At 40.5% G+C, this 27,332-nt stretch overlaps 2 protein-coding genes across 4 annotated transcripts in view; one reads left to right on the plus strand and one right to left on the minus strand.

Annotated features, from left to right (window-relative positions):
• Positions 1-694: 694 nt before the first annotated feature.
• Positions 695-3,344, minus strand: LOC111663569 (trypsin inhibitor ClTI-1-like). Its single transcript, XM_023417801.2, has 4 exons — positions 3,189-3,344; positions 2,093-2,184; positions 901-1,007; positions 695-804 (listed from the first exon to the last, which is right to left on the minus strand). Exons 1-4 carry the CDS (start codon positions 3,235-3,237, stop codon positions 759-761), a joined length of 294 nt encoding a protein of 97 aa, XP_023273569.1. The 5' UTR covers positions 3,238-3,344; the 3' UTR covers positions 695-758.
• Positions 3,345-6,926: 3,582 nt separating this feature from the next.
• Positions 6,927-27,332, plus strand: part of csnk1a1 (casein kinase 1, alpha 1) — a 28,305-nt gene continuing 7,899 nt past the window's right edge. Inside the window, exons 1-5 of one of the 3 annotated variants that reach the window (XM_023417795.2) lie at positions 6,927-7,679; positions 7,957-8,063; positions 15,757-15,883; positions 17,837-17,935; positions 24,165-24,248. In XM_023417795.2, coding sequence (XP_023273563.1) covers positions 7,557-7,679; positions 7,957-8,063; positions 15,757-15,883; positions 17,837-17,935; positions 24,165-24,248 — 540 coding nt within the window. In that variant the 5' untranslated portion in view covers positions 6,927-7,556. The remainder of the gene's footprint in view (positions 7,680-7,956; positions 8,064-15,756; positions 15,884-17,836; positions 17,936-24,164; positions 24,249-27,332) is intronic. The other 2 variants (XM_023417797.2, XM_023417798.2) reach the window with 2 other exon arrangements.

Below are 27,332 nucleotides of genomic sequence, written 5' to 3' on the forward strand. Positions count from 1 at the left end.
ACACACAGAGGGCATTCAATGTGCTTAACAGAAATAAAAGAAGCATAAGGATAGAAGGAAAAATCATCATAAATCATAAAACAGTATAAAAACACAGATTATAGAATAGATAATATCTCATTAAAGTGCAATGATTAAAATATTAAATGAAGGCAGAGGAGAACAGAGCAGTTTTTAGCTTCTTTTTAAAGCCAGTTACAGTTTGGGCAGATTTGACCTCCAGTAGGAGCTGGTTCCAGCAGGGGGCAGTATTGTGGCTGAAAGCGATTTCACCCTGTTTAGTTTTAACTGTAGGCTCCACTGATCAGCTCCTGTAGATCTTAGAGACCTATTTGGCTCATATACATTGAACATTTCTGAAATATATTTAGGGCGCAGACCATTTAGTGACTTAGTAAGTCAAAATTTGAATTGACCTCTGTATCTGACTGGAAGCCAGTGCAAAGACCTGAGAGCGGGAGTGAATTGCTCTGTTCTTTGTTTTAGTCAGAACCTGAGCAGCAGCATCTGAATAAATTGTAGCTGTCTAATGGTGTAATCAGGTAAACCAGTGAGGAGAGCTTTGTAATAATCGACAAAAGATATAAAAGCATCAATGAGATTCTCTAAGTCTTGGTTAGACACAAGGTCTCTGACCTTAGCTATGTTTCTGAGATGCCAAAATGCAGATTTAGTTATAACATAGGAGACATGCTGCAGTCTGAAACTTTATTGAGAAGATAAAGTAGCAATTGTGTGTCACTGTCCGCCACAGTCAGTTAACACTCCCCCTTGGATGCCACTCTCACATTGTTCTTCTTCTCTCTGTAGGAACAAACAATGCACATCATCAGAGCTTTGTGGTTTGACTTCAGTGTATATGCGCATACGTAGGTGTAGGTGTGTGTTAGTGTTACATACTTGTTCTGCCTGCAGAGAGTACACTCCGTGCTGTAGGTAATTCCATCACTGCCACATACTGGATCATACTCCCTGGTGCAGACTCCTCCATACTTTTCACATTCAGGCTGGACACAGACAGGTGATCACATGGTTATTGATCAGACACAGACAGGTGTCCACCTCATGTATAGCAGTGAGAGTAGAGTAAATAACAGAAACACATCTCTGACACAGACTCAGTGTGCTACTGCTTATTACTGATGGATCGGACTGAGATTTAATACAGGACCACTCTCCCACACATAAATTAAAAATGATATCAGCTGATATCATTTAAAAATTTAACAAGTAGACCTCCACAGTCTCTCATAGGAGCAAGCGTTAGTCACTGAGTAGAGACATGGTTGTAGAAACCAGTCTGTCCCAGTCCAGAGCTGTTATGGGGACCAGTCTCTCCTGTGATCCGGTGTCATGGTGGTTCCCTTTGAGCTCAGCTAAGGATGTTCACTATCTAAGAAACTTAGAAACCAGAACCTTAAAAAAGAAACCTCTAGACACCAATGCTCAGACAGGAAAATGAAACTTCTGGCCCATCATGCCTCGGCCCGAGTCTGGCCCATGTAGTTCCACATCCGGGCAGAGTCTGGCTATAAGTGTGCCAGAATTAATCCAGACGTGGAAGTATGTAGCGTCTGACAATCATGGAGCCAGATGTATACTGGGCCAGATGAAAATAAGCATGTGGCCAAGTATGGGCCATATTTATTTTGCTACCTGGGTTATGACCTCTGACCTTGTCATCCAAGTCACAGTGGTAAGTGTGATAACCATATAGTATTAGGGCAGAGACATGACTATACAGTATATATACAGGTTGGATGATTGATTTGAAATATCACTAAGTCTCTTCACACCTGTCTCCTCTGCAGTGTCTAACACTGTCTCTGCTTGGAAACTGAGCCATTGTTGGAGTTCCACATGTCAGCCCTGCTCTGTTACACAAGTCAGCAGTGTTGACAACACAACAGGCTGTCACACATACTTGTTTTGTCTCCTTCTCACCATTACAACACCTGACCTTTTCAAATCTGGAGCAATTTAAGGGGAAGGTTTGAAAAGAAAAAAAGAGATGAGTTTTCAGATGTTTTAGTTTGGTCATGACTTTAATAAACTGAAGACATGGAGCTGTGTGATTCTGCAGCAGTCTCACCTCTCTGGGTTCAGCCGCAGATTCTTGTTCTCCAGATATCACCTCATCACTGTCTGCAAACTGAGTCGCAGTCACATCCTCCTGGGACAGGACTACACACATACACATACACATACACAGACACACACACACACACATACACACACACATTTGTCTTACTGTAGTTGTTAGGACACTCAATGACATACTACATTCCGTAAACCGTAAATTAAACCTAAACCTGATTCTAACCTGAACCTTAAAACCAAGTCCGAACCCTAAAATGGTTCTTTAGAGAAGTTAGGACAAAACACACACACATACATGCACACACGCACACATGCACACAAACACACGCACGCATAATATCAGCCCTTCACACCCCTCGCACAAAACCAGTCCATTGTGTTCTGTAACCAGTTTTTTTGTCCTCTCAGCTTCCTCTGCTTCTGTTGCTCTTTGTGTGTTGCTGTTGTTGTTGTTGTGGAGAACAATGTTGAACCTCTCACTTTCAGGTGCGGCACAACTTTACTCCCTATTGTCTGGGACGAATAGTTGTGACTTCAGCCAGTAAAACTGGACAGACCACTGTGTCCAGACCATAGCTGACTGTCTTTCGGTATCTATGGTGAGACTTCATGTTAATATCAGGTACTATGCTATCTGTGTGCAGTGTGATTGGTAAATACACACAGCTGTTTAAACCGATTCACCCGTGGGAAGAACCACAGCTGGGAGAAAATGATCCACCACAGTTAAAGAGTCCTGATCTGCAGCCAAAACACTTCACCTTCTTTACTTTTTCAATAAACAAACAACAGAAACAAGAAAAACAACCTCCTCCTCACTTCATGACGTCAGCTTGATTTGACAGGCAGACTGTTTTTAGATTTTTACAGATTATCTCTTTGTTACACTGTGATTACAAACTGTCATCTCTCAATCCACAGTATCAGTGTGGAGATAATACTGAACCTGTTCTCACTCTGATCCTTCTGTCTGTCTTGTTTTTAACGTGTTGCTCAGGAAACGCTGGAAACTTCCCTCACTGAACTGGTGGTTTAAAGGAGACTGAGAGAGACTAGAGATCACGACTGTAAACTGTGAATGGACTTACCAGAGACAGAGAGCAGCAGGACACAGAACAGGAGCACAGCCAGCTTCATGACTCCCAGTGTGTGGACGACAGGTGTGAGCTTGACACATCATGTTTTCCCTTTATACACCACCTGTTGAACTGGCTTTGACCCACCCCTAGCCTGCTCCTGATTGGCTTGCACTCTTTGCCTTTGTCGACTGGATTAGTTAGGTTCAGGCATGAAGAGTGATGATTGGGTATTATGATACTATACTACACTATATACAGAACTATACTAGGGGGAAAGAGAAAATAGCATAATGCAGGTTACACACAATGATCAAAATAATAATAAACTAATACTATACTGATGATAGATAGATAGATAGATAGATAGATAGATAGATAGATAGATAGATAGATAGATAGATAGATAGATAGATAGATAGATACTTTATTTATCCCCTCGGGCAAATTCATGTGTCCATTAGCTCATAGTTGATAATAATAATAACAATAATAATAACAGTTAATAATGATATTAATAATAACAATAATAATAACAGTTAATAATAAATAAACAATAATAATAGATTAGTCCACTACCTTTGGCTGAGGTGTTGTATAGCCTGATGGCAGTGGGAACAAAGGATCTCCTGAACCTCTCTGTTCTGCAGCACAGTGAGATGAGAGGTTTGCTGCAGCTGTAGCTGCTTCTCTGTCCTGCCAGAATGTTGTGGACAGGATGGTTGGTATTGTCCAAGATGACCTCCATCTTACATTGCATGCGTCTCTCCACAACAGTCCTGAGTGAGTCCAGACTCCTGCCAAGCACAGACCCAGCCAGTTTGACCAGTCTCTTTGTGTTCATGTCAGCTATGCCGCTGCTGATAGTTAACTAAAAACTAAAAAGGATTATAAAGACTAATAATGAGGCTAATAATAATAGTAGCAAATATGAATGGGCCGATGCAACATCATCCACTGGCCAGGAAATGGCGCTGCAGTGACCTTCCTCCCTCAGAAACATTTATTCAAGCAGCTTATTTTGACCAAGCATCAACCTCTGAGGCCAGAAAATTAAGCCAAAATGAAAGTACCAAAACCTGCAGTTCCTCTAATGACCACTAGAGTCTGGCTCCAGCAGTGAGTCAATCCCTATAGACTCCCATGTTAAAATGTCCAACTTTGCAGCAGAAATAAACATGTTTACAGCCTGGTACAAAAACTGTTTTGAGTGACAGGTAGGTGAGCGAATGCTTACCACAAACCAGCATGCACGAAAGTCTCGGCTCCACACAGGCTCCACTTCTTTGTCCATTTTTAGATTAGCTGGGAGTTAGAGGTGGAGTCTGACACTGCCAAGATGGCAACAGTGGAGCAGCTCTTCAGAAAACTGTGGGTGACGTCACAGAGGCTACATCCATCTTTATTTACAGTTACAGACCCACAAAGTGGGCTCACGCAGGTGCATGGTCAGGATGGATGGATGGGTCGACAGAACATCGGACTCTAACACAGGAGACCGGGTGTAATGTTTTATCATGACAGACTGAGATAGCAAACAGCTATACGATGTGGTTGCTATCATTGGCTTATCACAGTTTTAGGCCTTAACATGAGAAAAAACAGTGTGATTCTTTAAAATTTTTTAAACATTTAAAAACATTATTGATCTTTTCATCAAAATTGCAAGTCATCCTCCAACCTGAACAACCATGCAGGTGGTTTTTTTCAACCCTCTGATATGAACCATACAAGTGTCTCCTGAAATAGCGCCTCTACGGCGGCAGGTGTACCGGACCTTGGTTGTCCTGGTTACAATAATAAACACGCAGACTGTACCTACGACGCCATATACCTACCTTTGTCGACACGGTTGCTATAACAGTCATGGCTTAGTTAGGTTTAGGAAAAGGTCCTGTTTTGGGTTAAATGTTATTCAACATTACACATTACACTTTTTTCTCATGGTTACAATATAAACATCTACTTTCACATGAGAATTGGACACTGCTCTCCTGTGTCATATTCATCCATCCACCACAACCTCCTCCAGACGTGGACTTTGTCTCTTTTTATACTACTTCGCCACACTTTTCCCATTGTTCCTTTCATTATTACTTCGACCAAGATGTCACCTAGCAACAAAACATAAATATGGGTCATAACAACTTGCTTTACAGACAACCTATGGGCTCCTTTTTTTTTTTTACAGGAGGGCTGTCTCTTTAAATTGTACTCTTTTGGAAATGATTTGAAAGTCCACTTGCAATACCTTCACAGCCCACCAGTGGGCCCCGGTCCACAGGTGGGAACCAAGGCTCTATCTGTACTAAACCTAGGCCTACTGGTTTTAGGGCAATAAAGAAATCATATCTTCAGTATTTCCAAACCAGAGTTTCACTTCCAGCAGTGCATCATTTTACTCCCTTGTGCTGGGAAAAAGACATTTACAGACAGTATGAATTACAAATAACAAAAACTCTAGGTAATTTAAAAAGACTTTATGTGGTCACGTTTTCTGGTAGGTGGGGTACTGTGAGGATAGTCTCTTTAAAGTCCTGGTCTGTGTCCTTGCTGTGACACAGCCTCTGGAGCCTATTACAAACCTCACTGTGTTCCTGTATATCTGATAAGCAAGTGTCCGGATTGTGTTTGATTTGCTCACCTGTACTTGAAGCAACACGCCCCTGCACCAATGTGGTCCACACCCTTAAGCTGCATTCATGCAACGTCAGCAGAATGAGAAGAACCGGAAAAACTTCTGACTTGGAAATGTTCACACATTATTCCATCATAGTTCCCTCCAATGCTGGTTTCAGTCACTCTGTAAACCAGACCAAAGCAGCGTTGTTGTGTTACATATCTATTGCTAACAAGTGTAACCAGATACAAAACAGTGAAGGCCAACAGCTCATTTTGAATGTTTTATTGACTTCAGTGTATTAATGTTGATACTGTCTCACCAAGTTAAAGAATCTGTCACTCCTAAATATTCCTGACCTAACGTTGAAGTGACCGTTTATAATGAGAACAGACATTATCCTGCTCCTCCCTTCCTGTCTACCCAGTTTCAGGAATCAGATACACCTTTTACAGTAGTGTATCTACAAATCAATGCCCTCTCATGAGATACATGAAATTTACGGTCTAAATGGGCCCTTATTACGTTAATGTTTTCACTATGTTATCAAAAGTGGATATAAAAGAAAGAGGGGGGAGGGGGGAAATTAAAAACGAACTGAACACTACATGTGAAAGCTGAAAAGGCTGAAACTGGTGCCTGTGAAACGCTGTGGTGGACGTTGGGCCGGCAGAGATATGACGCAGCCTGGTTTCCCAACGTTAGTCGTAAATACCACCTGTAGGTGCATTCACGGGCTCTGCGGTCGAACACGACAAAACACAGATCACGTACAAATTATCACACAGTCCTCGGTCATTTTATGTTTGCTTCGTTTAATTTGACATTTATAATCTGAGGCAAATAAAGACGCACAGGAAAGCAAAAGTAAAATACAGAATACACACAATGGATACTGATTGGGCCGCTTCATAATTATTCTTCTAACCAAAAATAGCTGCATAATAAATCCCAATTTTAACTGTGCAGTTGTTGACTGGATATACTGTGCGCATAGAGAATACAATTCCGTCCCCAGTTACAATGAGGCTCTGTATATAACCGGGCGTTCATGCCTGTTGATTGTATTATCTCCGACAGCACGTGAAGGCGTCCTGGGATATCTAACCTTAGCTAATCGCCTCCAACGGAAACCAGCTGAGAGAAAGGGTAGAGAAGACAAGATGGCGGAGTGAGTGGGTTGCGCTTTGTACAGACGGTTGCGACCCTTGAAGTTTGTCGAAAACGACCGAAAAGGGACTGAAAAGATTGAAAAGCCAACGATACAATCGGAAGTGTAATCGAAAAGGCACCCTTTGCCCCTCAGCACGGAGGAGGTCCGGAGATTTTTTCCGCGGCGGTCCTTGCGACAGCGTTAGCTTGATGCTAACGTTAGCCAGCGTTAGATACGACTAGCTGCTACTTCGAGGTAGCTGGGTGGTTGTCGAAGGCCGTAGTTTTTCGGATTTAGTTGTGGATGTATATATTTCGACACTGACACGGCATTAAGTGTTTCTCGGATGAGGTTTTATTTGAACACAGATCCTTTGTAGATGGTAGCCTATGATTAAAGGGAATAACGCCAGGAGAAATCTATTTTCCAGCTTACCTGTTCCGTTCGTTGTCGATATTATTATTTGGAGCAACAGCTAATCCATAATTACCCCCGTCGACACCAAGTGGACACCCAGGTCTCTGTATGTTCTGCTGACGATCGGGCCAGACTGCCACACAGAATTTCCTAAAGTGAATCAGGAGGAAATCGTCTTTTGGTGGATATTATGGCGAGCAGCAGTGGCTCCAAAGCCGAATTCATAGTCGGTGGAAAATACAAGCTTGTCAGAAAAATCGGATCGGGATCTTTCGGCGACATATATCTGGCCATCAACATCACAAATGGAGAGGTAATTTACTGCATCAACATATATATATGTGTGTGTTCTTGTTGTACAGTTTTTATGCTGGGACATATGAGTCTGAAGTATCTGAGGCAGATTGCAACACGGCTTTGTAGGTTAGCAAGTCCTGAGCTATCAAGCTGTTAAATTGATTTGGCTAAAGCTGCTTCACGATTACAATGTGTACCAGGATATTTAGTCTGTACTGTAACTGACGCAGTGAGCACGGAGCCGTACATACCTAAATGTAAATGTTATTTTTTTGTGTGTGTGCCATTTTCAGGAGGTAGCTGTAAAACTGGAGTCACAGAAAGCCAGACATCCACAGTTGTTATACGAAAGCAAGCTGTACAAAATCCTACAAGGTGGTGTTGGGATCCCTCACATCAGGTAAGGGGCAACCTTTTCACGTGCTGTCATCATTGACAAAGAAGTGACAAATTGTTATGCCATCAATATTAGTGTTGTTTGCTTTGGAAAAAACACAACTAATGTCGAAGTGGCAGCAACCTTGTTGGCAGTAGGCCTGCTAATCTGCATTAGGTTACTTAGTCGATTCTACTGACGATGAATTTTCCGCGAACACTTCAAAATCCCGTCGAGTTTTCACTTTACATGTCAAGTTGCTTTGTGTTGCCTGTGTTTAGACCCAATGTTGTTCTTTTAACCTGTCTGCCAGCTGCCAAGGCTGAGGAAAAGCAACTATGTGGTTGGAAATGGCCGCTCCTCTTTTGTTGTGTTAGTTCCCAACATGTCTTCCCCTACCCTGTTAGAAAATGGCGGCGGAGCACAGAAGCGAAAACAACCATCCGAGCCCCACAGTAGAAGTGTCTTTTAACCGAGTGATTTCAGCCCTTGTATGGCCCTGCTTTACACTGTAACATCACACAATTTGTTTGTCGTATTGAAGTGTGTTGAGAGTTGGGTATAGCCCCACAGAGCATGTGGTAATGTTGGAGAGACTCGCCATATACTACAACATATATACCATGTTTGATTGGTCACAATGTTGTTTTACCTTTCACATTGTTAATGTTGGACATTTTAAAACGGCCTGTCAATGCAGAGCAGCTGTTAACACTCATGAGGCCTGTGAGTTTGTCTGCTCATTTTTTGAATAATAGGAGACGGTTGTGTATTCGCCTATATTAAGGAAGACGGTAATACTGGCCCCTAGCTGTAGAAAAATGGAAGTACTGTAAACTTACTGATATGGTTTTGTGCGCACTGGAACAGGGAAGTAGTACATGAGAAGTCATTTGTAATCAATGCAAGTTCGTGTAGGGAATAAATATGTCCATATTTATTGTACGATTTTAACATAAGGATACGCATCAAGACTTGAAGTGACAGTATTACAGTTTCCTTCCCTGTGTTTGTGACCCCAATTTATTTGATTCACCAGTCCCACACAAAATCATTATCATTCCTTTATTACCCGTAATTAGTCCTTTTTTTAAATGTTTGTCATTCTCTTTGCAGCCACAGAAAGACAAAACCTGTGAAATTCACTATTGTGATATTTTAAGCAGGTTATACTCAGTATTAATCAGCATTATCATGGTTCATCATGTGTGTGATCAATTAGATTACAGATTCTTTGTACCTTTTTATATCTTTAATACCATTTTTTGGGAAAGTCGGATACTCCTGGGCTTAATGAGTTAATTTACAGATCTTTACATGTTTTTGAAAATCTAGAAAAGTTCATTTTACATTTCTCACAAACTATATATTATTGATATAGCGGTCAGATTATACATTGTTCTGTCGTTGATACATTGTTCTGTTGTTGTAAAGATGAATCATGCTACAGTTTTAAGACAAGGTAACCTCCTGTGTATCTGATTGAATAGCTAACAGAGAAACAGGCTGACTAACAGTGCTAACATGTTTGACCATATACAGTATACAGTACAGCTGGCATATGGCTGAATAAAGACAATGACTGTGGCTCACTAAGGCATGGTGACTTGGTTGAAACCTGAACGCTGAACACACACACCTTCTTTACAATTAGACCGGCTGTAAGCTAATTCCTGTCATCGATATAAGCACACATTGCTCCGATGCCCGTTGTGCATTTTTATGTGCAGTTCTCGGCCATAGAAGAGTCTCAGTGCTGGTAACTTAAAAGACTTGTTGTAGACACCAGGAAGTGAGTTGTAGTAATGTGTTGTAAAGCTAGCGTCACTATGATTCATAACAGCTATAACTTGTGACCAGGGGAACTCAAAGAACAAAATCAAAGATGTTTGAAGCGTCTGTTTTGAAATTTGGTGAGCACATTGTGGAGCTGTATTCAAACATTACCATATGCCATGTGTATTGCTGCTGCTGTTAGCATGCTGGATGGAAAATGATAGCCTTTTATTCCTGACTATAAACCAGATTTCCTCTCACAGGACAATGAATATCAACTGAGGCTCAGGAAGCCAGTTGTGCTTGTGGTTATTTTGGTCCCTTTCTTTCTCTGCAACTTTTAAAGCAAAGCTTTTTTCACCTTTACTGCTGAACAAGCAGGGACTGTTCATTGAATCTTTGTACCGGTGGTGTTGGATTCATGTTGCAGCAGAGTCTTGTTAGAGCCTGACAAACCTGCTGGTCCTGCTGCCCCTCCTCCACTCTAACTTCACCCTGCTTTACTTTTTATACAGTCACCACCTACTGTAGTTACTCATTATGCTCTGCTGTTCCACAATGACTGAAGCATTTGGTTCTAGTTTAAGGAACTGGGTCTGTGGTGAATAAGAATTTTCCGAAGTTGACAGAACTTGTTTACCTTGTGTAACACACTTCAAACAAAGTGTGTGAGTGTGGCTGAGCGTCCCATTCTCCACACGATGACAGACTGGCTGTGTCTGAAATCACTCACTGCATAGTTCACCATATAGTGAGTTCACCATTTTGTAGTGCTGTCTGAATGTATAGTGAAAATTATTATACCCTACATAGTGGACTTATAGTATCCCAACAATGCACCGTGAAAAGTGTACAACCGATGGTCACCAACCAAGCAACGTATACCATCATACAAAAAAGAAAAGGCGGCAGCAGATGAGCAGACAGGGCAGCTTGAAAATGTTTAATGTGAGCGGAGCATCACAGCACACATGGCCGCAAGACAAGTGTAGCACATTTCAACAGGGTCATTTGGTGCATTTACATAAAACTTTAAGTGTAAAACAGACACATTGTAATGGACATACAAGTCCAATTAAATATAGTTATTAAAGATTTCAGTTTTAAAAATAAAAGTTTAAATGGAATGATGGATGAAATATGAGAATAAAAGTAACAGTGTGAGAAATGAATTAACAGCCTCAAATGTGATTTAATAAATGGCAGCGACAGAAAAGTTTTCAGCTGTTGTTTAGAGAACTGAAGGTCACACCAGAAACAAAGAAATGCTCAGTATTATATCATGTATTTATGACAAAATCACATTTATTCATTATAGATGATTCACCAGTCGACATTGAGATGACACATTTTAATCATGTGACATCAATGACATAAGTAACGGTGCAGAGAAAAGACCAACGCAATGTCCCAAAGTGTTATTTCATTTTGTCATGATAGTCCTCTACATAAAAGTCCCTAGTTGGTGATCTGTGAATGAGTGGTTGTGGACACAAGCTTGGGTATTTTAGATTTAAGATATTTACCATGATTATAGTCTGTGCATTTCAGCTTTTCTCTCTCTGGTAATATTAGAATATTATAATCGAGGATCATGCACCATTTGTACCAAGCAAAAAGCAAGTGATTGAATTGGAGCACATGCTCATTAGAGTTGTGTTAGTGTCAGATTGTAACACTTTTCATAATCTGAGAAATTGGACTGTCCCTGTTCTCCTATAAGTCAGGGGTGCATAGTGTTAAATACTTGGCAATGCAGGAACAAATAATTGCCAAATCACGGGTAAGAGCTAGTCTCATCCTGACTTTGAAACACACCTTCTTTTCATGATGACTGCTTGCAGCAAACTCCATTGTGCTCTGTTAAATACTGTAGTGGTGAACAGTGAAACACACACTAACGTTTGTAAAAGGGAAGGTTTATATTTCAGTTTTACTGTTTATAACTCTAAAACATCACAGCTCTTAGTCAGCATATACGTACAGAATATTGTAATTGTCTGTTAAATAAAGCCACATGTATTGAACTACCAACACCTAAGACGTTATACATCAGCTGACTCTTGGAGCTGCATAGATTGCTTCACTTTGTCATCTTGTTTGATGTTGTAGAGGAGTTGAAATTTGTTGAACTAGTTATCTGGGCAGCTGTATTTGTTACTGCTGTGTTTTGTTTTTAAGCTTGTTGATCACATTTGATGTTTTTTCACACACAGCACCACAGCATTCACGTACAGATACATGATGGTCAGGGTTCTAACGGTGTCCGAGGGACAAGAGAGCATGAGGTCTTCTGAGGACGCCTCCGGGACAACAGGGTTTTATAGATCATTAATTTATTTTAAACTATCGCTTAACAAATGACAAACTGAACTGAGCACTGACCAGTGACCACAATTTAGTGCGTCTTCTCATGCTGTCACTGAGCTTGAGACCTGAAATGTTTGGGTGCAAAACTCAACATATTATCCCTTTAGGCATAGCGCGTTGGCAGGACCTCAAAAATATAAAACTCAAAATAACATTGACCACGAAGAGGACATCGAAGTCTCTGCAGGAAGTGATCCTTGCTCCTGTAATGAAGCAGCGACGTCAACAACTGCCCCTGTTTCTGCTGCATAGTGCTTGTCCACAACCTACACTCCACTTGTCCACAGGAGCCTGTTACAAGTAAATCAGTGCAAAACTGGTGAACTGAATGAACTGACTCCCATAAGGACAGTAATAATGACAATATACCAGATGAATTGACAAGATACATTCATTTCGGTGTAGACTCTAATTACATATGAATCTATCTCCTTTGCTTTCTATTTAACTGTGTGTGTCTTAGCCCCTCCCCCCACACATGGAAGAGGTCAACAACTCGTTACATTAAAACCAATAAAAGCTTTCCTTTAAGTGTTATATACCCCTCCAGAACTAAAGATGGACAGACGCTGACCCCAAACTTCTGAAAGTCGGGACAAAATATCAGCGTTTTTTAAACTGAGTGGTGAGGATGTATCTGTCAACAGGGAAGCTAGTCCTGAGAGCACCAGCAGCTCTGCCACAGCTATAGAGGCCGACCCTGACCGTCTCCAAAGACTGAAGATTTAGTTTCACAGAGGCAATTAGGGATGTCACTATGCCCGAAATTTATTAATCGATACAAATACCAGTGAAACTCCACGATCCTTGATACCTATTTCGATACCACGTTAAATAATAAAAAAAAAAAAAACACACAATAAATTCCATTTCACTCCTTTATTGAAAAATACGAATAAAAAAAAAACAAAGAATAGTGGCATGTAGCCTTCAAGAATTTAAAATAAACAATACTGTACTAAAATATAAACAATCAACTTTTAATTGCACAGCTTTTTATCTATAGTGCCCTGAGACAAAGAAATGTGGAAATAATAGATATAATGAAATGAAACAACTATGGACATAGCAGAAAAGAACAGTGGCATGTGGCCTTCAAGTATTTAAAGTAAACAATACTTTGTTAAAATATAAGCAGTTAAGTTTTTATTGCACAGCATTTCAACTGTGGTTTGGAAAGTGCGAAGGCACCATTTACAAACGGGCTTTTGCGGGTCTATAATCAACCCTTCATCCGCCTCGAAAGCAAAATATTTCCATATGCGACTCTTCTGGCTTTTTCTTTCGACGAGCCGAGGTGCTGAGGCTGGACCAAGTTGTGTGCCTGAACTTGTCGCCATCTTCCACTTGTTATTGTGGCTAGACTGCAGCCTAGTAGTGGACGTTCCTCTTCCTCCTTTTGGCAGACGCAGAGCATGTGTTGGAGAAACTGTGCTCACGTGTGTTCCAAGTCACTCAAATGTTGCCAGTGATGCAGAAATTAGTGTTAATGTTCTTTTACACATGTTTTTGGTAGATTACTGCCACTTTTGAGGTAAGACACTTTCGCACCATGAGATAAGTTGCTCATACAGTTAATGACATCCTGCTTGTGCACAATGCGACCTAATGCGCGAGCGGGCATGACGAGCACTCATTCAACTGCCTCCCTAAATAGGATATGTTACTTTCATAAGAGAGTGACTATCAATTCTCAGTGCCTTCGATACCACGAAAAAACTGGTACCGTACTGTTTTTTACCTCGGGGCATCGACTTTGAGCCAAATTATCGGTTCTGGTGACAATCCTAGAGACGATGAGAATTCTCGTCATCGATCTACAGTAAAAGACCTGAAGTCTGTTGGATTGTCTCCCTTGTGTGCTCTGCTCTGAAGTCACTGTGCTGTTGCTTTGAGTGTTGAGGAGTGCTGCCCCGCCGTCGAGCAAACAGGCAGAGGACAAACTCCCAATTCAGCACAACCGAAACTTATCTACTGAAATGCTGTGGCCAATAATATATTGTCCACCAATATGTCAAGCATCTCTGATGATGTAACAGAGGTACTGAAAAAGTGACTAAACAAGTTTTCCTTGTTTATAAGAAGAGGGACAGGGAAGAACGAAGCTGACAGTGTTGTTCTGGCCTGTCCTGCTCTCGATGATCATATAATGTGTTTTTATAGGATGATATAGTGATATAGTTGTTCTCACTGACACATTCTTTGGTTCTTTTTGTCGTCAGAACTAGTGTGACGTGATGGCGGTTATGATCTTATTGCTCTTTTAAACTTTATGGTTGTTGCTATTGCAAAAGCTCAGCACTTTGTTTTAAATGTGCTTTATAAATAAATTTGACTTACAAATTGAACAAAAATCCAGGTTTATCAGGGGATCGCCTTCGGGTGTCATCCATCTCTGATCCACTGAGCATTAGACAGCAGGTCGGCAGGTACCTTGAAGTCTGTCTGAATCACTCTTTGTCATTGTTATTCTAGTTGAGGTAACTCCTGTTGTCTGTTTCAGTATTGCTCCTCTTGCTCAGGTCGTCGACCTGTCTGTCCTCAAAAAAGTTTTTAAGTTGTGCAGAGTGATGGAAAAGCAAACAAACTACATGTCCAATAATGTATTTCACCTTCCCATGTGTATTTCAGGGAAACACAATGCATTTGACCAATAACACATCTAGAAAACAACATCAGCATGTAAAATGCGCCAACATTACATCTGGCTGTAAAGTGTGAAGCACGCAGACGTGGCTCCTGGTCTGAATGGGTGAAATTGAAATTGAAATTTAAACGACTCAACTAGTCCAAAAGAAAATAGTCTGGAAAGTGAGTTTGCGCCATCAACAAACAAAATGTTAACTAGTTTAACTGACTAGTATTTGTGGTGCAGACTATTGTGCGTAGCAACATTTAATCATTTAGTTGACTAATCTCATACATCACTATGCTTGTTAGTCAATTTAAACTACTGCTGCACACTGACTATATGGAAGTGTGTGTTCGTGTTAGCACAGTTTGTGCACAGCAGCCTCTGTTTTCTGTTTTGGGTTTTGCTGTGGCATCGAACTCAGTATTGAGAATCATTGCATTTCATTGGTATTGGTACCAACGACCAAATCTCTGGTTTCTGTTGTCATTTCTACTGAACGGAGATTTCCTCAGGGAACATGATACTTCCTGTGCTCTATATGTATTTCCAAACGTCTCCTATTCTGTTTGCATTTGTCAATTTAAAAGTTTTTATTTCACCTCATTTCACATTTATGGAGTTTTTATTTATTTGAGTTATGAATTAATTGATTGTCATATATATAAATATGACAATCTAAATATATGATTTTTTTTTCCTCATTTAGTGACCAAGCAGCCTCCTGACCTCCACTAATGTTCGTTACTGTGACATGTCTTTCATATGTTGTCTGCTGTGAGCTGTTTGACTTGTATAACTTTTGTCATTGTTCATGGGCAACCACACTAGTTTCAATGAAGTTACGTAAAGTGATAAAACACACATTTCTTTCTTAATACATGTGTTAGATTGGAAACCGACAACAAACACACACTTATATCACTGTTGTGTCACCAGGTGGTATGGCCAAGAGAAGGACTACAATGTCCTAGTTATGGACCTGCTTGGACCCAGCCTGGAGGACCTGTTCAACTTCTGCTCTCGCCGCTTCACCATGAAGACGGTCCTTATGCTGGCAGACCAGGTAGCTAACACATACACACACTTCTACAGTCTTCTGAATCAGTGATCAGCCTGAGGGGGAGGGGCTGAAACCTAAATCTTGTATTAAACATGCCCAGGGCTAAATTCTTAAAGATAAGCTCTGATGTTATTGGTTCTGCTCTCAGTACTGGATAAATTAAGAGAATAATTTCCTATTAATTATTGCTACATAAAAGTAATCTTGCACATTTTAGCTTATCAACTCTGTTTCTGATGAAGACATTAGTCTCTGTTTTCAATTTTCCCAGTCCAGAGCAAAGATCTCTCTGTCAGAGCCTGTGTGTCAGGAGTAGGGGCAGCAAACTACAAACAGTAAAATTAGTTTCAAAGAACAAGTCCTGGTGGTAACTTGTTTATTACATTTGTGTTACTTCTCTACCACAAAAGCAGAGTCTACATTACTGAGCATTTTTGTTTCTTTTGCTGTAAAGAATTGTTAATTTTATGTATTTTACACTTCACATCATAGTATAATAGTGATTGTTCAAAACAGTGCTGTTGGAGTTTGCTACTCAAGTATGTTAATCTATACACGTACATATGAGAAAATAAAGCAATTTTAAACTTTTTTTTTCTCTTTTTAAAAAGTAACAAAAAAAACAATATGGATCAATAAGCAGTATCAGCACCAATAAAATCTTAAAGGGATAGTTCTGGTTTGATGTGGTGTTGTGTGAGGTGCTTATGAATAGTCAGTACAAAACCCACAGTAGTTTATGTTCAGCACGCTCCCAGTTAGGAAAGCCGATCAGGAGCACTTGCAGAGTGGCAGGGGGTGTTGCGGTGCACAGAGCCACAAGAAAAAACGTGTTTTAGAGACTAAAAACGCCCATCGACATAATCCAATATCCATTGAAATGTAGCTTGATGTAGAATATTTTCAGCGGTTTATCTTCTTGTGAAAATAGCACTTTCCTTTGGCACTACATTTTTCAACCACTGAACTACCGTATTCCTACATACAAGCGCATCTACAGAGTGATCTGCTGCTGCAACTGGGAGCGCGCTGAACAGAATCTACTGTCTGTAATGTAACAAATATTCATGAGTACCTCACACAACCCCACGTCAAATAACCCGAACTATCCCTTTAACCTTCCCAACCCCAATGAGGAGATAAATACAAGTCCAGCAAGAAGGTCCAACGTGCCTGTGTTTGTCTATGCAGAGTAATGGACTGTCCACACCACAAACTGTACCGTAACCATAACAATAACAACATCCACACTGAACATATCATTTTGTTAACACTGTATTATAGATACTGTTTGTTTTATCAGATAGGTGGGTTTTTTTTTTGTTTTTGTTTTTTTAGTTTTTGACATGGTCATCTGCCGTGTTGAACTGATGACCTATAAATTCGAATGTATTTTGCATTTTGTCAAATCATTCTGAAAGGCATTGCCCCTGTCGTTGTTGATGATACAGTCGTGGTGTGGACTCCTCCATAGAACGATTTTTAAAACTGTACGTTTCTAATTATGGTTGTTGTTGCTGGTAAGGATGTCCCTAACTGATCTGTGCATGGGTTTCCTGTGGGTTCACAGTCCAAAGACATGCAGGTCTTAGGAATTTTCCTTTTTTTTTTTTAAATGTCATAGCAGGAAAGTACAAATGTTAACCAATAATACTAATAATTCTGTATTAGCCATGTTGTGCATGCTGCTTCATTGGCTTGGCTCACTACAATACTTAAATCAGTGTAAGGAGTTAAAGGTGTTGATCCTGTTTAACGGATGACAACGTCCTCAGTGAAAAAGGTCTTTTGGTGACTCTTAATTGTCATATTTCTAAATTGTTGTGAAAGCATCTGTGTGAATGTCCCTCCTACACAGGATGAGTTGTTTGTTTACATATTTTCATTATTTGAGTTGACAGGATGGTGAAGAATAATGACTGAAATACTTAACCACAACCTTCTTCTCATCTTCAGATGATCAGCAGAATTGAGTATGTACACACAAAGAACTTCATCCACAGAGACATCAAACCAGACAACTTCCTCATGGGCATTGGCCGTCATTGTAATAAGGTAAGACCTGTCCGGACCCTGTACATACTGTAAGCATGGTTTCTGAAGGTCTGTGTAGAGCTGTTGGCAGACAGCTGCATGTCATTGTAGCCATGTTAACTCCACAGTCCTAATCCCAAACTGACCCACAAATTTAGTCTCAGTAATGGTGATTTGTCCATGGTGATGTCATATCTATACTTACTGCTTCTGAAAGAACCTCTTCATGGCAGCAACCTGACCCACCGTCACTGCTGCTCCAGAGGAACCTGGTAATTGGCCCATGGCCCATGGCATGTTATTGTAAGCCTGCAAACAGTATCAAATGTCACATGTTGCTCACTTCTTAAACTGAAGGCAACACAATGACAAACAATGATGGTTATAACCCTTTATGAGAAATAGACTTAAGAGGAGAGAGGGCATAACTAATATATCAAAGCTTTCATGATAGCTTTACATTCATGGTCCAAACTAATAAAACAAAATCTGTTTTAGCCCTGCATTCGGCAGCTTATAGTCAAGTTTCCATGGATTCAATACTTGCCACTCAAGTTTTATTCAAATCGGCATTATGAATGTCTGTGTCATTATAAGTAAGATTTCTATAGTTTTTTTTCCCACAGGTTTCATTATCAGTATAAGTTTTATCACATCAAAGTTTGAATGTACCCCTGCATGTCAGCCTCAAAGAATAGATATGAATGACAATTACAAGACATGATTAACTATTAGTCAGTTATCAGTAGAAACCAGGAATGATAGCACAACATTTATGTGACATATCAAATGTAAGGTTCTGTCTGCATTGGACTGGTTCAAAACTAACTATAGTAACGTTCTTATTCCTCAAAATAACAGGCACGATTGTACTGACGACTAGATACTGATTATATTGACAAAATAGGCAAATCATCCAGAGTTTGCACTGGAGTTAAAATCCAGAGTTGTCGCAGACTAAAAATATCAGAAGAATGTTGATTATTCACTTTTTAAGGATTTTTTTTTTTTTTTTTAGGTTTAAAAAGTAAATCTTAACTCGTATTTGGTCGACACTGCTTTGAGTCAACCAAGAGAAGATTTTTGTGTATAATTTAAATATAAATGTAAGCAGCTATTTTCAAATAGTTTTCCGCAAAACATTAAATTCACCAGTGATGTTGTGATCATACAGTGAGTCACACAGTCCAGGTTTTGTCAGTGAGATCCCTAGGTATGTGAAGCTCTGTAATCCCCCTTCACTACAAAGAGAATAGTTCTGATGTAACCCAGAGGTTGCAGGGTGGTGGAGTCCAGTTTCTTTGTCCTGGATTCTGCATGAGGGACAATGACGCTGGTTTTCTCACACAATATAAACAAGGAAGCGATTTTGTCTACTTGTGATGTCATTTTTTGCACCAGATGTGTGTATAATCAAGTTGCCTGACATCAAAATTGAATATTTTGTGCCCATTATTTTGAGCCTTGCAGACAGGCAACGTTTGGTTAAGTTAAAGCCTGGGGTGTACATTTGACCATCTTCCTAAAGAGAGTGTGTGTGTGTGTGTGTGTGTGTGTGTGTGTCTGCTACAGAGCAGGTGTGCAATCATAGCCCAACCCCCACTGATGTGACAGCCTTCCACCCCTGACACTGCAGTCCTGCTGTTTGTTGCAGACAAACATCCATTAACATAGTAAACACTAAGTCTAATATGGACTATTAAAATGTAATGGGACTGTTTTTAATTGAACTGTGTAGAGGATTATTCCAAAGGGGCAACATCTTGGCAGAATGATGGGTTACTTTAGTTATGCAGCAGATTATACTGAATGTAATGACTGCTTTCTAAATGTTTTACCTTATTTTAAACCTGTGGGGCCACTTTTTACTGTGACACAGAAGTTATTAGTCCATGTTAAAGTAGGTCAGAGACACAGTTGGAAGTTGAAACAGAAGTACCAGTACTTGGTCTGAGGATACTGAGCAGCTGTGAGCAGAAGACCTGGGCCAGTGCAAAGCATTTGACCAGCAGCATTTTTTGTTTTTATGCCACAGATATCTGACATACTCTGAACTACATGAGCCCATCATTGGATGAGGACCAGCTGAGGCTTGAATGTGTCCATATTTATTAATGTCTATGCCAGGTGACAAAGTTTGTGCAGCATTGTAGATGTTTTTGAAACAAGGAATACAAATGTTGGAGTCCAGAAGCAAGCAGAGAACATGCATCTGACAATGACATGACAATTTGAGAAGTTGCAGTCCTTAGTGTGTTTGGATGGCATCAGCTCTGACTGTGCATATTGTAGGATGTTGTGTGTCTTTGTTGCAAAATATTTGACCCATGTGAACATGCAGTATTAAATGTAAAGGGAGCATAGCTGTGTGTTATGGCGTGGCTGTGTATGAAGCAATTGTAAATGAATGTTGGTTGAAGAAATCAGAGTTGGACTGTGGCTCTTGAAGTTCAGTTGTTTAGCAGAGGAGGAAGGAGCACAGGGAACTGGTGCTGTGCTATGGCTGTAACAGTCAGCTCATGGTTTAGTTTAATGGTACAGGACTCACAGACTGATGGAATTACAAAACTTCTGGCAAAGTATCAAATCAACTATAGACCATAGTAAAACTTTACTTCTCAGGCATAAAATGTGTTATCATTGTGTTTTCTATCATTGTTTTCAGTCATTTTTTGTGCAGTCTTTGTGTGAAATGTTAGTGGCCTGATAAGTTTTCACCCGTATATTATTTTCAGATTAAACTAGAATAGAATAACTAAGATTCTCAAAACATCTTAAACACCAGATTTGTTTCAGTTCACTTTTAAACAGCAACATATAAATTGAACATGTTTGTATGCCACTCTCAACTTTATGATAGTTACATATTAGACAGGTGAAGTGACACTAGAATTTAAAACAGTCATAATACATCAGTATGTTAGACAGGAAGTCCAGAGTGTGGATCATTTGTTTCAAAGGACAACCCCAAGAAGGCGACATAAAAACAGTCACCTGTCATTCAACAACCTCAAACATGACTTATTATTTGAAACATGTAAGTAGCCTAATATTAGCCACTTAGCATGGCTGCTCACTCTAATGTTCTCATGGTTGTCATTCACAGTCATTACAGCTTCATCAGAGTAGTTAGCAGGCAGCTCACCTCATACACATGCTTGTAAAATTAATATTTTAAAGGAAAGGCTTATTATTACAATTTTGTATTTCTCTGTAATGTAGTTAGCAATGTTACTCGAACCCTGGACTCAAACCATTTTCTAATGCCCCACAAAAATATACATCTAAATAATTAAATTAATATCACAGTGAAATGACTAGTCAACTAACGGCTATCAGTCAACCAGGAAAATCTCTGGTCGTGTGCAGCTCTAATGGAAACACACTTCAGCATTTAGGAAGACTGATGAAAGAAAAGCGGTTTGAGTTGCAGTAGCTAGTGGAAGAGAGGCAAACCCAGACTTGATGTCATGACTTCGTCTCTCGGGTCAGTTGGCACTTGCTCACATTGAAGGTTGAAGCCCTTAATATGTAGTGAGCACACTGCTGTGGGTACCTCCAAATTTTAGCATGGCAGCAAAAGAGAAAGCAAAGTTTTTGTACATTCCTGCTATGAAATATGTATATTGTTCAGTGTTTCCCACAGGTCTGAAATATACTTGCGGTGGTAGCCGGCGAAAATGGCTGGTACTACCTGCTGGCACAAAAATGGTCTGCTACATGTAACAAACAACAAATACATGTGACGTTTAACACAATATTTTGTTTTATTGAATATTTCTATTAATTTCACATAATATACTTAATAGATCCAACCCACCCCTCCATCTACCCACACGGGAAGTCGATGGGTATGTATATTTAGCCAGGACAACTTCGCTGCATGTGTAGCTACCAACGCAGCATAGTTGCCGCTTTCTTTCATAGAATTCGAATTTAACTACCAAGTCAGAAAACAATACACAATCAGAGAAAAGGGCCCAATTCCAATACTGCCCCCCAGCCACCCACCCACCCACTCTCAATCCGTTTGCACGTTCGTGTGGAGGGTCCGCCACATTGAGTGTTGTTCCAAACTATGGGAGTGGGTTATAAAGCCCTCCAACACCAAGTCTGCATCAATGTAGACTTACAAACCACCCTCGCAGACGAGTGCAGCATGGCTTTGAGTCCGGGATGGATGAAATGCCATATACCTACTAAGGACAAGGATTAAATTGCCTCAGACAGACATTCAATAGACTATTCTCACGCACACATGATGAAATTAGAGGTTACATGTATTTTGGAATGAACATGGCGCTGTGTACCCGAAAAATGGCCCGTGTTTTTTTGTTTTTTTTATTTATTTTTTTTTATTTTACTTGATATTTGAAAAAATAAACTGTGGAAAAAATGATATTAGATTAAGACAGCAAACGAAAACATGTTCAGCCAAAACAAAATGCGGCCAAAGAGGCACCTACGTCTTTGTTAATGCTGTGTATAAGATTATCCTTTACAAAAATATTGATTTAATCACAATATTTTGGGTAAAATGAATTTCCTGATTCCATCGAAGAAAGGTGAGGGGGCCCAAAGCTTGCCGTTCCCCTAAATAAAGAGACCCTCCACAGCTGCGAGTGTGACTCCACACAGTTACACTCCATCTCTGAGTGAGAGTGTGTAGGGACCGTGCTTGTAAAATATCTGCGTCTTCTGACCTCTCTCTCTCTCTCTCTCTCTCTCTCTCTCTCTCTCTCTCTCTCTCTCTCTCTCTCTCTCTCTCTTTCTTTTCTCTTTCTCTTTTCTCTGTCTCTCTCTCTTCTGTCTCTCTCTCTCTCTCTCTGTGTTTCTCTGTAGAGCATGTGCGATTGTCAGTAGACCTTTCTTGTGATAGCAGAATGAACAGGAGGGATAGAGTGAGGGGAGATTAATCAATCACAGTTGGCGTCGTTCTCTCGGGCGGATTAAAAAAAATGCATAAATGGGTCGCCAAATATACTCTGGCCACCTTTGATATAAAGTCTATGTGTGAGAAACACTGTCGTTGGTCAACACGTTATCTCACATTCTCTCTCTGCTGTTGGTTTTAACCATAACTTGTACACATACAGTGATGTCATCAGGTTAGGCTAGGGCTCAGTATGATGTGGGGCTCTCCTGTGCTCGTTTTAAAAACAGGTTAAAGAGTCCATGTCTCAGATTTGTGGGAGCTTTGCAGAGTTAACAAGATAACTTAGTAAACATAGTTCTGGGATCAGCACTGAGAACAGTGCCAGGACCTACATGTTTTAGAAAAGGACATTTGCCGAGTATAAACTTTATTAGTCCTGAAGCTGGGACTGCTGCTGTTTGTGTAGCTTATGATGTAGCCAAGTAAGTGTAGAAGTAATTTACGTGTGTGTGTGTACTATTTTAATTTGTTGGTTTCTAAAATACTAATGAGCTCTGTAATAAACCATCACAATATTATAGTTAACATTTGGTAAGGCTGAGAACATCAGAGCTCATCTCGGTGTGATACAGATGATTAGACAGTTTACAACAGGATTATCATCAACTTTTCTCCCAATACTAACCCTATTCTACTGTATAGACTTAACCCATTATTTGCTGTTTGGTTGCATACTATCAAAGTTTCTCGTGTAAACAAGAGACAGGAACTCTCCCTGTGTTGATGGTGGCCTGTGAACAACTTGATTAAAATAATACATCACCCCTCAGAGGACTCTTAAAGCCTTCTTAGTCAGCAGATATTTGATATGCATTCGTTGTTTTGCTGGTGGCGAAAGGACAACCATGGACTCCTTACTATCTGCTGACCCCCACCCCCCACCCCCTTCCCGTCCCAAAGGTCTTTTCTGAGCCATGGTGTTGCCTGTCTGCACTGGCCTTTATTGTCTCTGTCGGACATGATATTGAAGCTTCAACAAGAGACACTTTTGGCCTCTTGTTGTACAGGGTTGATCTTTCCACGGTCGTCCTGACAGAAGCAAATCACAGCCACGTGGTTTCTTCTGGACTGATGGCCAGAATGATCACATCTGTACCACAAAGATTTAAAGTGGATTTCTTCGCCTGTGTAGGTCCAGTCTTGGATGTACAGGAGGAGGTCATATCCCAGCTGTACAGGACACTGTTAGTTGTATCAAAGGGAGCAAACCATGTGGGTGCAACCAGAAGTGCCTGTTGTACTCATGCTAACTGTGACTGAAGGTGGATAGAGGCTGTGTGATTTTGACCCCTGCCCCTCTACTGTCTGCCCTAGTGTTTAGACTCGTCAGTGGGGAAGAGGAAAAGAAGCTTGGCTGTTAGCTCTTCTCAGGACCCATCTTTCTCAGGATTAAACCAGGTGTGAACTTTTACCACAACACCAGCTGCCTCACAACAGCAGTTGTCGCTTTGCAATCATACCTAACTACACTGGTTTAAAGTGAATCAGACCACCAGCACCCATCTTGCACTCATAATACCCAAAGTATGTACTCCTCCACCCAGTCTGAACTTCATTATAGTGGAAGAGGAAACCAAACTTTCCATTAGCCTTGCCAAGGGAGTAGTTATTGTCCCCATTTGCTGTAAAAAGGGGTCCCTGTCCCTCCAATCAAATGGCTTCTTTTCCTGAATTAAATACCAGTTCCTGTCTCTTTAATGTGACGTTTGTCCTGATTCATTCTAAACTAATTCATATTAAGCCTGGTCTCTGTTAATATAATCCAATCCTTGTATTATTAGCTAACAGATTTAGAAATGTGGCACCCAGAACTGATGTTTAATTAGAAACCATGTGGATGAATAAAAGGATGGACAGAAAATCTTATTGAAAAACTTAAGACAACTAATGATACTGATATTATTCACATCATTTTATAAAACATGTAAAAGTTTAACTGTATATCTGTATTTGCATGACTCCTTTCACAAAGTGCCAGTGGAACTGAAAGCTGCATATAAGAACAGCAGTGTTTTAGATAGATATGATTTAACAGTGGTGTCTGATGACTGCCAGAATGTTAAGAACCTAATTCCCTTTCAAAACTTTAATGTCTTTACTTGATGTGCAGTCCAATTTTCTGTTGGTGTCACTCACTTCCCTGTAGCAGTAGCCCCACAGGGCTTTCATTAGGCAGCTGGTGAGCAGTCCGCACCACAGCCCCCACGCCCTATGCTTTTAAAGTTTGTTGAAAGTTGCGTGACAAACCTAACCACAGCGTTCTCCTTCTGAAGGTTCCTCAGACTGTTCTCAGGCCAATGTAAACACCACATGCTTTAGCAGGAGGAATTAGCCTCTCACATTTGCTGCTGCTGCTTCTGCTGCTTCAGGTAGATCAGGCCATTTTTGATTCAGTTCTATGTGTTTCAATCTGTATTTAGAAGTATTAACTGGATTTTCTCTTTTTTTTAAATTTGTTTTTGTGGTATTTAAAATTTTACTGGTGTGGTGCATGATGAGTTGATGAATGGACCCACTGTCAGCATTGTATTTACATCTTAGCCTGAAGCCGGATTTACACAAACTGGAAAGCTTAGCTCCATCCAGGGCTTCAACAAACTCTTAATAGTACATTTAAAATGAAGATAGGTAAATAGGCCCCTAAAACAGCCTACTTTGTGAGTAACTAGTAATTAGACGGTTGAAAAAGATGGTGGATTAGTCAGCATTATTTGTCTCAGGTCAACTGGGGAGGACATTGACCTGTAGCTTGTCTGAATCTGTGTAAGCGGCTCCTCCAGATCGTCATGGTCATAGCATGTTCCAGTGTGTGGACATAGGATGTGGCAGTATAATGTGAGCCTTGTGGTAAACCACTTTTTAGTAGTAGTGCATAGAGTTTGGGGAGAAGGGACTTTGTACCTTCTCATTGACTCCTGGTTGTGTTCCCATTGACACTTCCTGTCAGGGTCTTGAGTCAGCTGTTGTTTGGAAGTTGGATCTCACAGATTTCTGCTTCAGTGTAGGACGCCGCCTCAATATTTATCCTGTTCTCTGCCAAGTATTGGCAATAGAAGCTCTCGTGCCATGTTTTGTATGAAGAGCGTAATGTGTACATGTGTCGCAAACAACATGGCACACACTATTAAAATACATCAGGACACTTGTGTGTACCTTCACATCACTACATGTACCTGTTATTGCTGTGTTTTTAACAGCAGCAGTCTGTAAACCTGGAGTGTGGTGTGTGACATTAATCTTAAAATGAGATTAAACAGACTCGCTGCAGAGGTGTGTTCTCTGGCCTTACACAGTAACACACTGCTTTTCACAGCGACTGCTCTGGCAAACAGTGACTGGCTGTGGATCATGGGCCAACATGGCCAGTCTTGTATGCAGCTGAGGCAGGACAACACTTGTAGTCTCATACCCTTTTTCCACCAAAATTAGTTGGTATAAACGGGTTTTCTAAGCGCGGGTAAACCCGCTAATAAAATCCAATTGACCCCTTTTCCACTGCCAGTTGAGTTCGCCTTTCTGTTCAGACAGACTGCAAGGAGTCATCACATGCACTTACAGAGCACACACACACAAGCAGGGGAGAGAGAGTGAGCTGCTAGCTGCTCTGCAAACTCGTAAAACAGATCTGTCACATTTCATCCTCATGTTGGAACTCCTCAAAAAGTGTCAGAGCCTCGGTGTGAGACGCTACGATCAGTGATTGTGTTTTAAAAACTTGCTTTGAACCTGCGCTCACTCTTTCATCCCTGTGTAGTGTTTCTGGTTTAGCAGCGCCGGGGCAGGTGACAGGTCTGTGTACAGTGTCTGTGCTCTGCAGCGTTACAGCAGGAAAAGGGGCGGAAATTATCGGATTCATCCGAGTGTTGTGTTTACATCAATACCAATCAGAGCCGTTCGGAGCCAAAGCCGATAAATACCTATGTCTACTGCAGTCATTTGACGTGGGTGTGAATGCCGATTAAACCCTTTTCTATTGACAACAAACGCCTGATGTTGGCGGGTCTTAGCGGGTTTTTTGACCAGTGGAATAGGGGCTTCAGAGTCCACTCTTGGTCCTTTTTTTGAAAGGGTGGGGGGAGTAAATCCTGGTTGACTGTAGTTTAGAATAGCAGTTAGCACACAGGCATGATGAGGTTGGACTGGGTTTAGTGTGTCTCTTTGTGTTCATCTTGTGCATGACCACTGAGTGTACCTTGGATGTTTGCTGTGCTTAAACTTGTGATTCATTAACAATCACATCATTCAGTTTGATTGAGAAAAAGTCAGCAGTTCAGGGGACGGTTTCACAAAGACAGACTCTGACTGTGTCTTAAATATAACAATCAGTCAGACTTCAGATGCCTGAGTCTAAATTCATCTGTTGCACAAAGCACTTTAGGTCTTGACTATCCTAAGCCGGACTGTTGTACTATATATATATATATATATATATATATATATATATATATATATATATATATTTTTTTTTTTTTTTTTTTTTTT

The sequence above is a fragment of the Seriola lalandi genome, unplaced genomic scaffold (assembly GCF_002814215.2).
Source record: "Seriola lalandi dorsalis isolate HSWRI2012SDOR001 ecotype SW California unplaced genomic scaffold, Sedor1 jcf7180002054578, whole genome shotgun sequence".
NCBI lineage: Eukaryota > Metazoa > Chordata > Actinopteri > Carangiformes > Carangidae > Seriola > Seriola lalandi.